Raw genomic sequence first — 19,458 nt, forward strand, 5'->3', positions numbered from 1 at the left:
CCCAAAGCGAGAGAGGGAAAGGTGGGGCTAGTGTAAGAGGTGAGAGAGAGTGGATCTAGAACCCTTTTCCAGAAGGCGGCTCACCAGAGCACAGCTAGGTCATGTTAGCCCTGTCTCCCGAGGCACGTAGACTGGCCGAGAGGGTGGGGATCACTGTGCACCCGGTGACCGTTCACAGCACCCCGGCTGGAAGGCTGTTTTAGAGAAACACAATGCCAGAACGTGAAGGGACCTTAGGGATCATCCTGTCACCTGATGCTTTGTTGCCGAGCAGACAGAGGTGCAGAGAGGGCGGTGACCTCTTCAAGATGTGCCATGGGCGTGGACTATCCCCCTGCAGGTGCAACACAGCAGGCCCTGGGCACGGAAGGCCAGGCCGTGTTCGAGAGCCCTCTTTCCTTCCAGTGGCAGTGATTTGAGCCCACAGACGTTTGGATTCGAGACCTAATACTGTGGATCATTATTTGTTTAATTGGAAGAAAACACAGGGGTCACTTGCCTGTTTATATGGGTCACACTCCCTGTTGGAGAGCAGAGGGTTTGGGAAATGTTACATTCCCTCTCCAGCCCTGAAATCAGGAGCTGAAGAATGCTCTTCTCTGGCCCTGCGTGTTTCTGACTTGTTTGACAAGCTCTAGTGAGCTACCAGATGTGGGAATTCTTTTCAGCCTGGGATAATTTATTTATCTGTTTATGTATTTTACCAGGAAAGTATCTATTGAGTCCTTGATACTCATTTGCAAGGAAACCCTGGGGGAGCAGTAGCAGCGTATAGTGTTACTTGAGTGTGATTTTTCCCCCCCCTAAGTCTGGCTGCTTTTATTCCAGACCTAAAGAGCTGGGAAATAAAATGCAACTTGTTCCTCCTCCCCTCCCCCGCCTTTAAGAGAGTTTCAAACATGTGGCAGAAAATGAGCCAGGCGGACTTGGCCGAATGTATGAACCCGTGAATTTATTTTTCCTTTCATACTTTGATCCTCATTTCCAACCATAAAAATTATTAGTAGCACTTAAGCGCTGAACATTTTTCACCTGAGAGATGTGAAACGCTCTTGGCTAATAATACTGGTTATAAAGTCAGTACTTCGTGTGCGGATGGGAATTGGCTTAGAGTGGCTGTGTGTTGCTAGGCGCACAAAAATGCTGATGCCTTCCTTTCACTGGCTGGGTATCCGTAGGTGGCAGAGGCTGGTTGAACCTCTTGGGTGCTAATGAATTTTGAGAATTTAGTTGTATTATTTTGTTCATAACTCCCTGGGGTAATGGCAAGTACATACTTTCAAAGAATCGTGGCAAGACAGCAAGATAGCTTAGAATGCTCCACTTTTTTTCTGGACGACATACAACCATCTCTGAGTGGCTCTCCTGGTATAGGAAGAACCGAGAGGAAAGGCACCAAGGGGAGAGTGAGCTCGGTGTGTGTGGTCGGCGAGAAGCAGATTGACCTGAGGAGGGAGGAAGTTGTGCCTCGGTTAACAACGGAAGCTAGCTTGGTTACACAACGTAGGGCCAGCTGAAAAGCTTAAGAAGTGGTAAAAAGAAGGATTGTAGGTTTGTACGAGTGTCTGGTCCAAAGCAGTCAGATCACAGGATGAATGCGAAACAACAGACACTACAGACAGCGAAGGCCAGGTGGATAGAGGTGGGAAGTCTATAGACTTAATGTTCAAGTGGATTAAAGAACCAAAGAGAAGAAGACAGGCTTCCCCATAGCTCGCATTTAATTTGTGATGAGGGAGCTTGGCTAATTGAAGAATTCCAGAGTTGAGGCTCTGTATAACAGTTACATTTGAAACAGAATTTGTAGAATTTGGAGATACTTCTATATTCATCCAGGGAGAGCAGACAGATGGTGTAATCTGTGATCCTAAGTAAACTATCCCACTTTTTCTCTCCTTGCTAGAGGAGCTGAGAGGTGAAGACAGCCTATCATAGAGTAGCCTTCACGGTAACCTCTAGCAGATAATTTAAAGAGAGAGAGAGAGACTATCTCTGTCCTCTTCATTTCTCTCCAAGCTTTCTGCCAGTGAAAGTGCCACAGATACTGAGCCGGGGGAACAAATAAATGTAAAACAAGTGTTGGGCTGGGTCTAAAGATTGTTTCTCACAGACTTGTGGTTATGATCCTTCTGATAAGTTAACTGCTTTCCTCCCTAGATGTAAGCCAGAGCCCTAAATCTTACGACGTGCTCTGGTTTGTTGGGAATACAGGAGGCTGACTTCAGAAGAGTTTTCCTTGATGGCACATGGAACTCATCCTGCCGTGGGCTCTAGGGCAAGCTTACCCTTAGGGTTCATCTAGGGCACCAAGAAACTCAGTTCTTACACAGCCAAGACAGATAAAAAAGGGAACGTCCCTAAAGGAGGGCCCAAAATGCAAGGGATATCCTTGCAGTGGGCGGACAATCTAATTGCTGGAACCGTCTCAGCCTTCGGAAAGAACCGGTGCCGTAGATTTCCATTCTTTGACCTCTTGGCTGACTCAGATCCTTGAGCTTTCACAGCGTCTGACCTGGTGGGTGGCTGAGAGGTTCCAGTATTTCCTTCTCTTCTCTGAAGGATGGACTCTCCTCATGGCCGCCGGCACTGGGATTCACTGTGAGCTGGGCCCATTTCTGGCACGCACAAAGTCAAACCTTGCAAAAGCTGTTCTGGATTAGCATTTGTGCTGGGTCTGACACTAAAGCTTTACAGTGTAGCTAGAGCCTAAGTGGAGCTTTTTAGAATTATATGTTTCTTAGGACTCGTGGTGTGCCCTCCTCATCAATTACCTGGAGAAGTAGATGGCTGTAAGCTCTTTGGACCTTGTGCATTATGTCTGAGTGAGTGATAGTACATTTCCTGAGTCCGGCCGTAATATCAGTACAGTGGTGAATGTTGAAAAACACATCTGTCCCTCTTTCCTTACGTTGTTCACTTTCTTATGTACCCAAAGAGTGGGCATTATAGATAAAGACCGTTGTCTTCAGAAGAGGACTAGGCCAGATGGCTCATTTCGGTGACTGTCCCTGCCCAGAAGGTGTAGTCAGAGCCTCCCTCAGAGGGGACATGTGGAAGACTGTGGCTCTTTCATAGAGAGTTCTGTCCCTGGGGTGTCCCTCATTGCTGCGGGCTCCGTTTTCAGCCTGGAGGAGAGTCCCGAGGAATCTGTTAGGTCTGTCCTATCTCCAGCTTGCACTGATTTACACCCGGGGCTCCCGGGAGCCGGGGAAGCCGTGCATGTGGGCCGCTGCTGCCGCCGGGGCTGCTGAAAGAGGACCCGAAGCCGCGGCCAGGAGCCCACGGAGGTGCTGAGAGGAGCTGCGGTGAAGTTTGACCTCTCAGAGCTCTTCTAAAGCGCCCAGTCCCCACTGGAGAATAAGTCAAACAAATATTAAGGGAAGGAAATCGAATATCTATGCTGAACACTGGAGTAAGATCTGAGCATTTTAAAAGAGTGCCCAGTTGGGAATTACAATAGAGTGACACTTTTTTCTTCCCCACTGAGCAAATTAAAATGACAAGCTCAGAATTTATTTACCTAGCCATTAATGAAACATCCTATCTTCCCTGTCCCAAAGAGGGGGAGTGTGCTTCCTGCTGGCACATCTTCCCACCGAGGTGTCTCCTCCTCACTGACTTCCCCCCCCAGATAAGGCAGGTGAGTCGGTTTCAATATGTTTTCCATAAGCGCTTATTTCTTGCGGGGCAGTGCTGGTGCTCTTCTGCCCTCTCCACCCCTGGGCCTGTGTGCTCCCCACCGAGCCTCCGCGTCTCTCCCGTCTGCGGCACCAGAGGGCCCACCTGGCTCTGTGGCTCCGTGCCTCAAAGAGCTAATGCTTATAATGTGGGATAGTTATTTTAAAGAGGTGTTGGTACACTTGATGGTTTAAAGAATGCATACTTTCCCTCCCCCCCCCCCATTCAAAAGGAGATATCTGCAATGATATTCCAACCTGAAAGGATCCATATGTTTGAGGGTTATTGTTCCAAAAGCTGCCTGTTGTCTCGTTGGGATTGATTACAGGCTTTGGCTTCTCCAGGAATTCAGAGCTTCAGAATTTGGCTTATGATTTGGGGATATGGGGAATTCGTCTTGCATGGGCTGCTTATCTGCCTTGATTTTGATAGAGTTGCTTCAGGGAGGTGTGTGGGCAGGCCTTGGCATAGGGCCAGGGGAAACGAAAGCCATAGCAGCATCCAGGCCATGAGCGTCCCCAGCATCTGGGGGGCTGGGCGGGCGGGGGGGGGGGTGCAGCGTCTGTAGCTTTCCAAAGAAAATTCTGTGTTGTTCCCCAGTGTGAACCTGCGTCCTTCACTGCCAGTTATAAACTTGCTTGCAAAATCATGAATTGGAGACCGTGGTTGTTGATTGCTGCTGCATTAAACCTAGCAATTCCACATTTTGGAAGAATAAAAAGAAAGCAAGCTTAAAGGATCAGAGTAGTCCCCTGACTTCAGAATGGTCGTGACTAGGAACAGTGAGTCTTTAGAAAGCAAGGTGAACTAGTCAGTGTAATGTTTACGGCTCCCCTCTTAGATCAGATTTATTTCTTGGTGCTCGCAAGTTGGTGCCTAGGGTTCGCATTAATCGTGATTGCTGTATGTTTGCTACTCTCTGTTGACGGGTTTAGATCAGGCATTGGCAACCTTAGTTCCTAGTTTCCCAACCAGCCTTTGAGTTGGACTGAAGATGTGAGGGTTGGGGCAGAGGTCCTGTTGACCCTCTGCTCCCTTCTTACAGCTAGGCCCCTAATTACACCCACGGCCTAGATCTCTGGGGCTAGATTGAAAAACTCCCCTAATTCAGAGTAGCCCATTCAGGCAGGATTGTGTCTGCCCTGTTTACTACTCCGTGCCTAGTGCTTAACACATAGTGGATGCTCAGTAAATATTTATTGACTGAATGAGTGAACTTAATGTGTTCGGACATTGAATTTTCTGTAACATACAGTTTCTGAGAGTAAAATTACTTGTTGTTCAAAGTTAAATGATCCCCTCTTCTGTATTCAGTGAGAGAATCCACGTAGAGGTTGTCTACTTGCTGGCCTGCTAATAAACACATAGCAAAGAGTAATTTTGTACTAATTACCTACCTGGTTGGGGGCAGTGGGAATCTCAACCCTCACTTTGTAGTTCTCTTAAAATGAAATCCATGAAGCCTTTTCCTTATTCCCTGGTCTCCCACCCGCAACCCAGAAGTAATCTTACCGTCCTCTTAACTCACTTTTGTGCTTTCTCCTGTGTCCTTGCTTTCTTTCATGTCTAGCTTTTTGTGCATATGTCACTAGCTTTTCTAAACGATTAGGCCCTTAATAATAAGATACATGCTTTATTTTTGTATACATTCTTCGTTTTTTTTGTTGTTGTTGTTGTTGTTTTTTAATACTGCATTTTTTCCCTCTTAAGTCACGGACCTCTTCAGTTTTAACGTTTATTTATTTTTGAGACAGAGAGAGACAGAGCATGAACGGGGGAGGGGCAGAGAGAGAGGGAGACACAGAATTGGAAGCAGGCTCCAGGCTCCGAGCCATCAGCCCAGAGCCCGACGCGAGGCTCGAACTCACGGACCGCGAGATCGTGACCCGAGCCGAAGTCGGACGCTTAACCGACTGAGCCACCCAAGCGCCCCTGTATACATTCTTTGGATTGTAAGACAGTCCCTAAAAATTATGCTGAGTGAAAAAAGCCAATCCCAAAAGGTTGTATACTACGTGATTCCATTTATATAACCTTCTTGAAATTATAAAATCATAGAAATGGAGAACCCATTAGTGGTTGCCAGTGATTGAGGGGGAGGGTGTCTATAAAAGATCAGGCGGAGAAAGCTCTGTATCTTAACTGTGTCAGTGTCAGTGTCAGTATCATGTGATATCACACTGTAGTTTTGAGATGTTGCCATTGGGGGAAACTGGGTAAACAGTACACAGGCTCTTTGTTCATTATTTCTTACAACTGCTTTCGAATTTGCAATTATCTCAAAATATTTGATTAAAAAATAGTAGAGACTCAGTAAGTATCTGTGAATTGAATGTATAGATTAATTGACAAATAGGAATACGCATATCTCTCTATCCCCAAACTTTATGATTTTAGCTTGCTGCTAGATTGCCTTTCTAGAACTTGATATTAGGATTAATATTCTTAACAGTAGATGGAATGAGTCTGAATTTTTAAAAAAATGCTGTTGAGGACATCCTTTGTTTTGACAGTTTGGACTTTAAAAAGAATTTTTTTTTAAATGTTTTATTTATTATTGAGAGACAAAGAGAGCAGGTGGGGGAAGGACAGAGAGAGAGGGAGACACAGAATTTGAAGTAGGCTCCAGGCTCTGCGTTGTCAGCAAAGAGCCCGGTGTAGGGCTCGAACCCACAGACCATGCGATCATGACCTGAGCCAAAGTCGGATGCTTAACCGGAGCCACCCAGGCGCCCTGACAGTTTGGACTTTATTTTAGTTTTTGCCTTTTATTGTAAGGAAATGCATTTTTTGGAAATGCATGGGATATAAATAAATAAATAATTTGAAAGAGTCCCTCAGCTGCTTGATTCCCTACCAGGACATTATGGGGTTTAAGCAGACGTATAAGGAGGGCATTATGCTGAATTAATTCATGCATAATCAGTTTGGAACCACACTGATGCTTCAGCCAGGATTACGGAGTTTATGGTCAGTGCCACTTCTTCCCTTTGCACGGTGAGACGAGAACAAAGTATTGGCCAGTTTTGTAGTAGTGTCCCCGATTGCTAGGCGATGGAAGTCACCAGGGCAGTGACCTGAAGTAAGGAGAGTTCCCCCTTACTGGACAGAGCTCGTATCTTTGGTCCCCTGTCTTTTAAATTGAGCCTCACCAAAATCAACTGGAAATTCTGAAGCCTCAATAATCGTTATTCATAAAAACTAAAGTTTCCGTTTTCCACTCGATTTAAAGGATTTAAAGAGAGTAGCCATTTGACTTATCACTTTTCTTCTTTTAACTTTATTAAACAATCCCATGGGACCAGACGTAGAAATAGTATCCCCCGTCCCCCCCACCCCGAGCTGAGGTCATGGAAATAAAAATGATTTCATGTTTAGTGTGTCCTGAGGAGTGTGAGATTGGAAAACCCACGACCCAGTCCTGACCCATCCCTTACCCCTCCCGTCCCCTCAAACTCACGTCTTTCCTTCTCTTTGTTATTCTCTCTCGGGAGATTCGTTGCCTCGTGAAAGATAGTAGTGGAGTTTAATCTTTCATTCAGCTGCTTTTTGCTTGTATTTCCTTCTCTGTCCTGAGCCTCACCGATCACCAGGATCCAGCAGACCCACGGATGTCATCTGTGGGGTCTCACTAGTTTGCTGCACGGCTGACAGGACTTCCTTCTCTTAATGGTGTGAGCATGTGGCTTTCTTTGCTAAATGGGAACCACATTCATGAAGAGCCTTCAGCTTTTAGAAGACGAATGCCAGGGGGGAGCACAGGGTTTTGTGGGTGTCCCCACCTCCTCTCCCTACCCGTTCTACCCTCAGCTTGGTCAGTACGCGTGCGTGACTCTTCCCGTGTCTGCACTAGCACTCGTGTAGAACACCGGTCCCGAATGCCATTCCAGACAGCACCACCTGACTTCTTTGTTTCCCAAGTGGGGCGCTGAGTGTGGGGAGATGAGGCGCTTTTCAGCCTCGGAAGAGTGGGAAATCCTGCGACTTCATGAACAGATGCCCAGGCTGGGAGTTAGGCTCCAGCTTCGGCTCGAACTGACAATGTAACGTTGGGAGGGCCTCTTCTTCTCCAGCTGTTTTCTCATCTGTACGGCGAGGGAGCCGCACAGAATGAGCTCTGCCTTCCACATGGTCTCCAGCTGCGGATGTCTGAAGTGGCCTGGGTAGGGGCCAGTAGCTCGGACTGCCAAAGCGTGAGTCTTCTCCTTACCATCCACAGAAGACCCCTGGTTGTGCCATCGGGTGAGATGGTACAGATCAGGATGAGGAGAATGTTTCAAAGCCAGCTCCTCCAGCAGGGTCTTCTTAATTGTGGTTACCATTGCGGGATTTAATGGTACACTCTCTCAACTCTGGCCAACCCCAGCCTGTCTCTTTGCCTTCGTCACTGCCCCGAGTCCGAAGAGAGAACTCGAAAGGAACGGGAGAGCATGTCTCCCAGCACCAAGGCACTGACCTTCAGCCAGACTGGGGCAAGTAGAATGGCTGCCCAAATCCCAGAAGCCTCCCCATGATCCTGGCTTTGCTGCTTGGCTTATTTTAAGCAAACCCTGGCCTCGGATTGGAATGGTCTCTCAGGCAGACTGAAGTGATCCAACAGGTAAATCTTAATACTTAACACAGCATGTACATGTATTTGTCAAAACCAACCAGCATCAGGGAACTCCAGGTGACAGCTTAGGGCTCCCTCACTCTAGATGTCTAGCGTTGGCATTTAACTGCATCCCGGGTGTGGATGGAGGCTCTTTGGCTTTTTGGCAAAAAGAGAAAACTACCAACGAAAACTACCAACCACCGGTGTGACTAAAACGCATGAGCTGAGGAGCGCCTGGTGGTCAGTCGGTTAAGCGTCCGACTTCGGCTCAGGTCGTGATCTCACAGTTTGCGACTTTGAGCTCCGCGTCGGGCTCTGTGCACACAGCTTGGAGCCTGGAGCCTGCTTCGGATTCTGTGTCTCCCTCTCTCTCTGCCCCTCCCCTGCCCACGCTCTTTTTCTTTCAAACATAAATAAACATTTAAAAAAATTAAAAAAAAGCACGAGCTGAAAATGAAGCCAGTCAACTCAAGCCCCAGTCTACTTCTTTTCAGGAAATTCCAAATATAAAAGGTGAGCTTTGTTCCTGGAGGGCTGAGAGTGAATCCGATAACTGGCCCTTCTGTGGAAACTAGCCAGGAATTGGCATGCAGCCAGCTAGCCCTCTCCCATCTGGGCAGCATGCAGGACAGGCCTGAGGGAAGAAGGGCCACTAATCCAAAGATGTTCGAAAGTCAGGATCCTGGCAGCCCTGCCTCCGCTGACCCAGGCGTGTGACCACGCGTGTGGGGTTCTGTTCCACTCTGATGGTTAGGGATGGACACAACCCAGGGGCCGTGTACAAGGACAGAAGTGAAACCCCAGCCCGGTTTGATGTGCCTTGGATCCATATTTCCCACATTTCCCTCACTGCTTCTTCGTCTGTCTGGGCTCCTGACTCCTGATACATGTGGTATCCCTCTCACCCAGTAGCAATATCCCTGTGGAACTGTGTCTTTGAACTGTGATGACTATAGCAGCCCCTTCAGAGAGTTGCTTTTCTCCTAAAGCTGACCCGTGATTTCATAATTGCATAGCCCAGATGGGTACCACCTGTTGTTACACCTTCCCCCTGCTCCCCCCGGTCTGTTTCCTGAATCTGTGGTTAGCACACACCCTGGGTTTAAAATGCACTCTCCAAGTTAGCTTGGAATATAGTGCATTAGCTAGCCTCTTTTCAGGAACATTTGTTGGGTACCCATATGTGAACGGTACTTTAAACCAAAGTTAAATAATGCGGGCCGTGTACTTTAGAGACTTACAACTCGCAACTGATCACAGCTGGGTTAGTTTCCTTGGGAGTATGTCAGTGAGGAAGAAGATAGAAGATTTTAGCCCTGAAAGGACATTAGAGGTCATTTAATCCAGCCCCTCTTTTGCAGATGGCAAAACGAAAGCAGGACAACCTGAGGAGTTTGCTTGCACAACTCCTCAGTGGCGGGGCGAGGCCTGGATCTGCTTTAGCCAGATCCTCTTGGTGCACTTTCTGTAGCAGGTGATCTAGGCTGCCTCCTGTGCCTTTGAAACAAAGGTGGACGGTCTTAGTTTGATCAGCTGGCATTGGGAAGCCACAGAAGACCTCAGGAAGTTGGAGGGAGGGAGGAAGGGAGAGAGGAAGAGGGAGAGAGAGGGGAGATAGATAACTCTGAAAACAGCTCAGTGAGCATAGCTGGGAGTTCAGAGAAGAACACATTTCCATAAGCCAGGTAAGGGGTGGTCAGGACCAAGTTTGTAAACCTTTGAGTGGAAGCAAACAGCATGGTATTACCTTGTTTAAACAGTGATGTGGAATTGGCTCCTAAATGTAAGGATTCTGTGTCTCCCTCTCTCTCTGCCCCTCCCTCCCTCTCTCTACCCCCCACCTCTCTCTTAACTCTCTCACTCTCTCTCAAAAATAAACATTAAAAAAATTAGATGAGGACAGTCTATACAGAGGACTTCAGCAGTGCAGGCAAACCATCGAGTAATGGCTTAGTGACCTGAGCAGAGCTGTGGAAGCACTGTTACTAGAACTCCAGGGATATCGTGTGAAGTTTCAGATGCCCGCACTGCAATATATAAAGGCATCTGTTAGTAATGACAAAAGGCTGACCCTGGAGCATTTCCCTGAGGTAAAAAGAAAAAAGCCGAATTAGAGTGGGAGGTGGGTAGCCATGAGGAGAGGGGGTGGAATTAGAGTTCTCGCTCTTCTGGCTGGGAAGATGCTTTACTGTCTACATAATCGACTTCGTACTACACTGGGGCTCGATCAGAGAGGGCCCATCCTGCTCGGCCCCACTCCGTTTTGATCCTGTAGTCAGCTGCAGAGTTATAGATGAAGTGACAAGGATGGTCTCTTGATTGTATCCAGCTGCCTGGAGTAAGTCAAGGGCAGAGAGGCCCCGCCTGAGGAACAGCGCTCACCAACGGCTCCAAAGGAATCTGAAGTTCAGGACACCTCTGATGCTCTTAGAACAGCGTAGTTCAGCCTTCTGTGACCCAGTGTCACCGAATTAAGTCCCTGTGGAGGGAAGTCTGATAAGTGGCTTCAGCCAACAGGAAGAAGACTGAAATCCTGACGGCGTTTGACCCTAAAACTGAGCCAGTGTTGTTATGGTTGCTGCCAATGGGGGCTTGCAGAGAAGGACCCGTGGGAAAGCGCAGGGATTGCAAAGCTTTGTTGACTCAAAGTAGATGCGGGGAAGACGCAGCTTGCATCCGGCAGGGGTGTTCCCCACCCCTGGTGTTTAGTTTACTTACTTGTGCCTGGAGCCCTTTCAGAAGCTCTTTCATTCCGCTGAGGTGACTGCGGCAGCGGCGTGACTTGAACAGGCAGGTGTCCAGTGTTGGCAGAAGGAAACTGGCGGTGCGTTTCATGGAGGGTGCTCGGGCCCACAGACCAAACAGCAGTTACGGCTCACATACTATGTTGTTGCTCTGCGCTCTATAAAACTGTAAGAGTATCATATTATTTTAATCTGCTGAAACACAAGCCCCAGAGTAGGAACACAGCAGCAGCCTTACACATCCGAGGAAATGTTTGACACGACTTCGTTTGTCTGCAGCTATTCTGACGATGGCTGTGGCTGATTAACTCTGTTGGTTACAACATGGTGTTAATGAGGCCAAGGTTGTGGGTTTGAGAGGTTTCACACAAAGGAAACCCCAGGCCACGCTCAAGACCCAGGTCAGAGAGCCCATAAAAGCATGTGGATGATCACAGGAGGACTGGGTGAGACAGTGTAATGACTCAGCGAATATCCCTTATCCGCTTCTGGAGAAGCCGTTTAAAACATGTGCTTTGGTGATGGTGAGTTATTACTGTGATCCTCACACGCAAGGGATATCCCAGTATTACTCGTGGTAGCTGTCGAGCGGTACCGTTGCCGACTTTCTGAATAAAGGAGGACACTGGCTGTGATCTGCAGTGCCTTCTTGTATTCTCAGCTTTTTCGCCTGCGAGAGCCTCCGTGTCCGTACGTTCAGAAAGCGCGCGTGGAACGCTGCCACGCGCGGGTGCTGTTCTTTGTGCTTGAGAAACCACAGGGAAGAAGACTAAACCTCTGTCCTCATGGAGGTAAACAATAAGGAAACAATAAATAACCAAAGCAATTTCAGAAAATGAAAGTTTGGTGAAGGAAAAGATGGGGTGAGGGGATGTGATGGAGAATGGCCGGGTGGGAGAGGTGTTCACCTTGGCTAGGAAAGTGTGAAAGGGCCTCTTAAAAGTAGGCGACGTTTAAGCAGAGACCTCACTGATGAGCAAGAACCAGCTTTTTGAAGAGCTGGGACAATATCCCCGTCAGAAGAAAAAGACACAGAGGTTATGATTAAAGACCAGAAAGGCCACTGAAATGTGGAAGAACGTGGTAGAAGAGGTTGGAGAGTGGGGTGCACCCTTCAGAATATGCTAAGGAATTTGGCTGTTATTCTGGTCATGGGAACCCATTCTTTGTTTTGTTTCAGAGCTATAGCATTTCTTAAAGATTTTGGGGGTGTTGGGTTGAAGTGTGTCCCTCTAAGAAAGATATGTTGAAATCTTAACCCTTAGTAACCTTATTTGGAAATAGGATCTTCTCGGGTAATAAAGTTAAAATGAGGTCATTGGGGTGGGCTCTAATCCAGTTGGACTGGTATCCCTATAAAAAGGAAAATTTTGGGCCCAGAGACACACACACAGAGGGAGGAAGGCCATACGAAGACAGAGGTTAGGAGTGATGCACCTACAAGCCTAGAAGGACCCAAGATGGACAGCCAAATGAAGCTGAACAGCAAGGAAGCATCCTTCCCCTATAGGTGTCAGAAGGGAGCGTGGCCCTGCCAGCACCTTGACTTCAGACTTCTAGATTTCTGTTGCTTTAAGCCGCCTGGTGTGGTGAGTCTGTTCCACTAGCCCTAGCAAACTACAGAAGGGGCCGGGGGCGCTGGCCCACTGGCTGTGCCTCTGGGCAAGCAATGACACATCCTCCCTGGACTCAGTGACACCTAGGCATTGAGGAAGCCTCTGCTTGCTGCAGCATGTGACCATATGACATATATATGCGGGGACATATATGATGAAGATAATATTAAGATGTATATATGTGTATATATATATGTGTATGTATATATGTATATATATATGTATATATGTATATATACACACATATGTATATATGTATATATATGTGTATGTGTATATATGTATATATATGTGTATGTGTATATATACATACACATATATGTATACACACACACACACACACACACAAACACACACACACACACAATGGGATACAGCCTGTTGGCTGAGTTACCCTGTATAGAATACAGATTTTTCTCAACTTGCCATAGGGTTACCTGATAAGCCCATTGTGAGTTGAAAATGCATTTAATAAACCTGATTTACCAAACATCCCAGCTTAGCCTATTCTACCCTAAAAGGTGCTCAGAACACTTACATTAGCCTACAGTTGGGCACAGTCATCTAACACAGAGCCTATAAAGTTGAGCACCTTGTGTAATTTATTGAATACTGTACTGAAAGCAAAAAACAGAATAGTTGCCTGGGTACAGGATGGCTCTAGATGTATAGATTGTGGACCCCGTGGTCGCATGGTGACTGGAAGCTGCAGCTTGCTGCCACTGCCCAGCCTCATGAGAAAGGATCGTACTGCAGATTGCTAGCCCAGGACAAGATCCAAATGCAAAAAATTCGAAATACGGTTTCTACTGAATGCGTATTGCTTTTGCACCATTGTAAATGTCAAAAAACCGTAAGTTGAACTATCCTAAGTTAGGGACCATCTGTACTCTAATATTCTTTTAGGAATAGTCCTCTTAGAGATACTCTATAAATAATGGTCTGGAAGGGTGAGAGTGGAAGCAAGGAGATGAGTTAGAGCCCTGTTAACAACAGTCTAGGTGAGAGAGGATGGTGGTTTGGGCTGGGGAGAGGGGTGGGAGAATTGGCAAGAGGTGGTCAGAAGTAGAGCCAGCAGGACTTGCTGATGGATGGGGTGTGGGGAAGCAGGAAAAGGAGGAATAAAGGCTGTCTCGTAGCTTTTGGGCTGGGGCAGTCAGGTAGCCGATTTATTGAGATGAGAAGATTGAGAGAACGGCTTATCTGGGGATATGGAATCAAGAGTTACGTGTTGGCCATGTTAAGTTTGAGATGCCTGTTTATCCAGTGGAAGATATTAAGTAAGTAGTTGGTTATCTCTGGAACATTCTGGGCCAAACAAATTTAGAGGTCAGTAGATTATAGAAGGTATTTAAAGGGATGAAAACTGGTTGAAATTAGAGAGTTTAAAGAATAGGGCACAGGACTGGACGCTCAGGAGCCTTAGAGGCCTGGTAAAGGATGAGGAATCATGGTGCTGAGACGGGGCAGCATGAACAGCTGGTGAATTGTCAATACTCCTTAACGATACACACTTCCTCTTTTTTAAAGGTTAAACTAACTTACACAGAAATACACGGGGAAAGATCATTGGAGGTACCCCACCCCCAGTATACCAAATTTTGTTTCACAAAACCATATCTAAGAACCTTTCCAAATGTGGAATTCAAGTTTTTGTTTTCAGTGTGTTACATTATAGAATCAGGCACATTCTCTACACGTGAGGCTTCTAAAAGGCCATAGGAATGGCTGTGTGCTCCAGAGAAATAGTTTTGTTTTGTTTTTTAAGAAACAGAGACTTTCTAAGGTTTCACAATTGCCAAATTTAATATAAACTAGGACAGTTGAGTTGCACGGTTCCATTTATTCTTCATGTGTGCATTCATTAAAAATGGAACCTATTTCCATAATCATTTGTTAAGGGATTACCTACCTTAGCCCAATTCAGTAAGCTATTTTCTTTCTTTTTTTTTTTTTTTAACTTTTTTTTACTTATTTTTGAGACAGAGAGAGACAGAACATGAGCAGGGGAGGGGCAGAGAGAGAGGGAGACACAGAATCTGAAGCAGACTCCAGGCTCTGAGCTGTCAGCACAGAGTCTGATGGTGGGGCTCGAACTCACAGACTGTGAGATCATGACCTGAGCTGAAGTCGGACGCTCAACCGACTGAGCCACCCAGGCACCCCTCAGTAAGCTATTTTCAAGCAACCGCAGGAAGATTTGGAGGAAATTAGAATCCGCATCTGTCTTTGAGTATTGACGGAATAACTAGCACCTGTTTAATTGAACATCTTCAGGGGCGCATTCTGATCTGAGCTGGTGAAGAGTTCAACCTGGCGAGTCTGCATACCATGTGTATAACTTAGCACTGCGCTCCGTCGTCGTCTGAACTGGGAATTGATCGTTGATGTATTTCTTGCCTTAGGTGTGGCGGGAATTTCCTGACCGGTTGGTGGGTTACCCAGGTCGTCTGCATCTCTGGGACCATGAGATGAATAAGTGGAAGTATGAGTCGGAGTGGACCAATGAGGTATCCATGGTGCTCACGGGGGCAGCGTTTTATCACAAGGTAAGAGGGGGGCAGCAGGCGGGGGCAGGTGGGTCTGAGGTGACCCAACTGAGCGCATGCTGTTTATTCTGTTTGGCCCAGTTGAATTTCTGCTGAGTTTAGGAAAAATGTTCTAGTCAGAGGGCTTATGAAGGCCATGTCGTGTCGTGTGTCAACTACACTAGTTAAGGAAGAAAGGCCATGTTGTGTGATTTTTTTTAGTTATATTTCTTATTATACAGATAACGCATATACTGCTATTAGCAAATATGGAAAATTCAGAACAAATGTTATCATAGAAGAAAAGTCACTCGTAGTCCCATCACTTAGAGACAATCATTGTTACCGTATAGATGTTTTTTGCGGTTTGCCTTTTATTTATTTACTTATTCTCATACGCAGACTGTTGTAAATATTCTCATTAGCCTGATTTTTGCATGTATTATGAGTTTTTTTAACATTAACATTTCTTCGTAACATAACTGCTAATATGCTATTGTATTAATATTCCATAAATCATGTGTAACTATTTTTCTATCACTAGATGTTTAGATTGTCTCTAATTTTTTATTTACTATTTTATGTATTTATTTATGTTACTTTTTTTTGTTGAGAAAGAGAGAGTATATGAGTGGGAGAGAGGAGCAGAGGCAGAGAGAGAATCTTAAGCAGGATCTACGCTCAGTGTCGGTCCCACGACCCCCAGCATCACGACCTGAGCCAAAATCAAGAGTTGAGCGCTCAACTGATTGAGCTATCCAGGCACCCTTTGTGTTTTTTGCTTTTGGTTTTTTTGTTTTGGTTTGTTTTGCTATTTTAGATAAGCTTAATATCTAATGCTTAAATAGTGATCAGTATCCATTTTCATAATTGTGCTTGTGATAGATTTCTAGAAGTAGAATTACATCAAAGGGAATGAACATTTTGGGGAGGTTTTGATGTACATATTTGTCTGTTGTTTTGAGCATTGTTTGCGCCAATTTGCACACCCAGCAAAATACAGAACTGTCTTACTATTACCCTCCTTGCATGAAATATGTAAAAAGAGAAAAATCAAACTGAGCTGTTTTGATAAGTGAAGACGGATCTTACTATTTTCACTCTGATTTGATTATTGTGGTTGAAATTCCTTTTGTGTCTTTTGTGTTTCCTCTCTTCTGAGAATTGTCACCTCATGTGTTTGACTTTTTTTACTAGGGAGAGGTTGAAGAGTGCGTATTGGACTTTAGAATATTCGGTTTGATGGTTGAGTGCCCCTGGGAGTGTATAGTTTAATTGAACTCTAACAACTTGTCTGTTGTCAGCAGTAGCACAAGGTACTGATGTCAGGAGGACATCTGTGTGTCTGTCCACCCCAGTGTAGTTAAGTTAACGAGCTGTATTGTAGTGATTGCTTGTTGGTATCTTGGTACTGCTGTGTATTTTTCAGGGCTCTGAGTTTAGAAATGGGTTTTTGTTCTTAGTAATAAATAAATAAATGTTTATAATTCTTGGAGTTTATGGTAGTACAGTGTGTGCACTTTTTTCTCCATGAACGTCCACACTATTTCATACGTGTAAGTGATGGAAGTAGCAGAATTGCCTCATATGTATTTTACTTTAAAAAACACATACTGGGGTGCCAGGTGGCTCAGTCGGTTAAGCGTCAGACTCTTGATGTCAGCTCAGGTCATGATCTCATAGTTTGTGAGTTTGAGCCCTGCAACGAGCTCTGTGCTGACAGTGTGGAGTCTGCTTGGAATTCTCTCTCTCTCTCTCTCTCTCTCTCTCTCTCCCTCCCTCCCTCCCTCCCTCCCTCCCTTCCTCCCTCCCTCCCTCCCTCTCCTTCCCTCCCTCCCCTTTCCTTCTCCTCCCCCCCCACTTACTCTCTGTATCTTTCTCAAAAATAAATAAAAATAAACTTTAAAAAAAAATAAAAAGCACATACCTTTGCAGTGTCAGTCCACCATTAATTTATGTCTGTCTCTGTTTTCAATCTGCGGGGAGAATGTAGCAAAGAGGATTGAGCATTGTGACTCCAGGAAAAGAATTTGGTAGCGATCCATATACAGTGTGTCTCTGAATGATATTTTACTTACTAAATACATGGAACATGAGTCTGAAGCATCTGCATTCAAGGGCTTCACGCTCTACCTACGCTGCTTATAATAGGTCATTTTTATTTTTTATGTTATTTATTTATTTGGGGTTTTGAGACAGAGAGAGCGCACACAAGTGGGGGAGAGAGGGAGAGGATCTTTTTTTTTTATAAGTTTATTTTTGAGAGGGAGAACACAAGCGAGGGAAGGGCAGAGAGAGAGAGGGAGAGAAGGAATCCCAAGTAGGGTCCACACTGTCAGCACAGAGTCCATTGCCGGGCTTGAATTCACAACTGTGAGGTCATGACCTGAGCTGAAGTCGGACACTTAACTGACTGAGCCACCCAGGCGACCCAGAAGAGAGAGAATCTTAAGCAGGCTCCACCCTCAGCTTGGAGCCTGACATGATGCTTCATCCCAGGACCCTGGGATCATGACCTGAGCCGAAATCAAGAATCGGATGCTTCACCGGCTGAGTCATCTAGGTGCCCCAACAATAGGTGAATTTTAAAAGAATGACAGTATTAAAGATACTTGATCACCTGACCAAAAGCATTCTAATACTTTTTACAACCTTGTGATTAATCCTATGAGAGAAAGCTTGTCTCTGCAATATGATTAAGTGACTCTTTGTCTTAACCATCAACCGTTAAGTGGCCCCCATCAACCGTGGCCCACTGCCATTTGCGTCTTTCTTCTTTTTGTCTTACCTGACAGTATTTTAATTACCTGTATACCTACAAAATGCCTGGGGATATCAAGAACTGGGTGGATGCTCATATGAACTGTGAAGACATTGCCATGAACTTCCTGGTAGCTAACGTCACGGGAAAAGCTGTCATCAAGGTAGGAGGCATGCTGGTCCAGCTCTGCTGCTAACTTTGTGATCTTGGGCAAGTCTTTGTTTCTCTGAGCCTGAGAAGTTCTCATAAGTATAAATGAAGTGTTGGATTGGATGACTTTAAGCTCTCTTTTATTTTTAAGATGCAGTCACATTGTAACGCTGAAGCTAGGCTTTGATAATTTAAACATATTTTCTTTTTTTAAAATACAGTTTCTTTAGTTATAGTTTTTAATCTCCAGTATGAGAGATAAAGGCTGTAATGGTCAATCTACAAATCATGTTTTTAAAAAACTTTATTCTCAAAGCTGATAGGGAATCTAGATCTGTTAATTAAAGAATGCAACTTACATCTTTCTTAAAGTAGCTGATTTTTATTTTTTATAGACATAGAGAAGATAGTACACTTTGTACAATGATAACTGTAGTTTTTCTAAACATTTTAAAATATCAGTTACCAGTTTTTAAAAGTATCTTTCCCATAACATATTAAAAGCTAAGAGTAAAAAAATAAATAAAAGCTGAGAGTACACAAGGATCACATGGGGATTTCTGTATCTGTAATGGATGTCTGTTTCTGAAATGTAGATTTTGCTCAAACCCAGATCCCCAGATATGAAGAGAGAGTTTCCTTATTTTTATGAGTGGAATCATCCTGACCTTCTTTCCTTCCGAATTCGGATTCCATATAAAAATGGGCTGTGCTTCAAGGACAGATTCCTATAATGGAGTCTTGCCGTACTGGAAGTACATTGGAAGCGTGCTATGGCCCCCACTGATTGTTCGTGCTGTTAATTGAGGGGAGAAGTCAGATTAAACCAAAGTGACTAAAAAAGAGGAAGAGTCCCTGTCTGTAATCTGCAAACTTGACCCAGTCCTCCCCCTGCCCTCTAACTTAGTCAACAGCTCACTGCAAGAAAAAGTCCAATATGTAAATCACAAACTTAGTTTTAAAGGAACCCCTCTTATCTCCAGATGTGCTTCAAGAGGTTTTAGCTGTGCCGGCTCCCTCTGGACAGTCGTTCTGGCATCTGTGTGCTTCTTAGCCTGGCCTTAGTTATCTAGCATTCTCCCCCTGCCCAACCTCTCTCTGCTCTTTCTTTAGCTTCACTGGGTTTGGATAACAGTCTCCCTGGGTTTGCTAAGAAAATCATTAGGAGTTTAAGGTTCGGGAGAGCAGGAGGGAGAGTCAGGGAAAAGAATTCAGAGGGCGAGAGACCATGGGATTTTTTTCCTGATTGAAGGGAATTGCAAAAGAAGCTGGCACCTTCAGGAGCATGGTGCTGCTCAAAGCATTTGCCATTAGCTGGAAGAAGGAAAAAGAGTGCCTGTTGGAACCGAGGTTACGGTGAAAGTTATGGGAAGCTGTATTTCATCGC

The 19,458-nt window shown here is 45.3% G+C and overlaps 1 protein-coding gene across 1 annotated transcript in view; it reads left to right on the top strand.

Annotated features, from left to right (window-relative positions):
• EXT2 (exostosin glycosyltransferase 2) overlaps window positions 1–19,458 on the top strand; it is a 147,287-nt gene that overhangs the window by 119,240 nt on the left and 8,589 nt on the right. Inside the window, exons 11-12 of the mRNA XM_030330822.1 lie at window positions 15,038–15,181; window positions 17,956–18,084. Coding sequence (XP_030186682.1) covers window positions 15,038–15,181; window positions 17,956–18,084 — 273 coding nt within the window. The remainder of the gene's footprint in view (window positions 1–15,037; window positions 15,182–17,955; window positions 18,085–19,458) is intronic.

This window comes from Lynx canadensis, chromosome D1, assembly GCF_007474595.2.
Source record: "Lynx canadensis isolate LIC74 chromosome D1, mLynCan4.pri.v2, whole genome shotgun sequence".
In the NCBI taxonomy this organism is placed as follows: Eukaryota; Metazoa; Chordata; class Mammalia; order Carnivora; family Felidae; genus Lynx; species Lynx canadensis.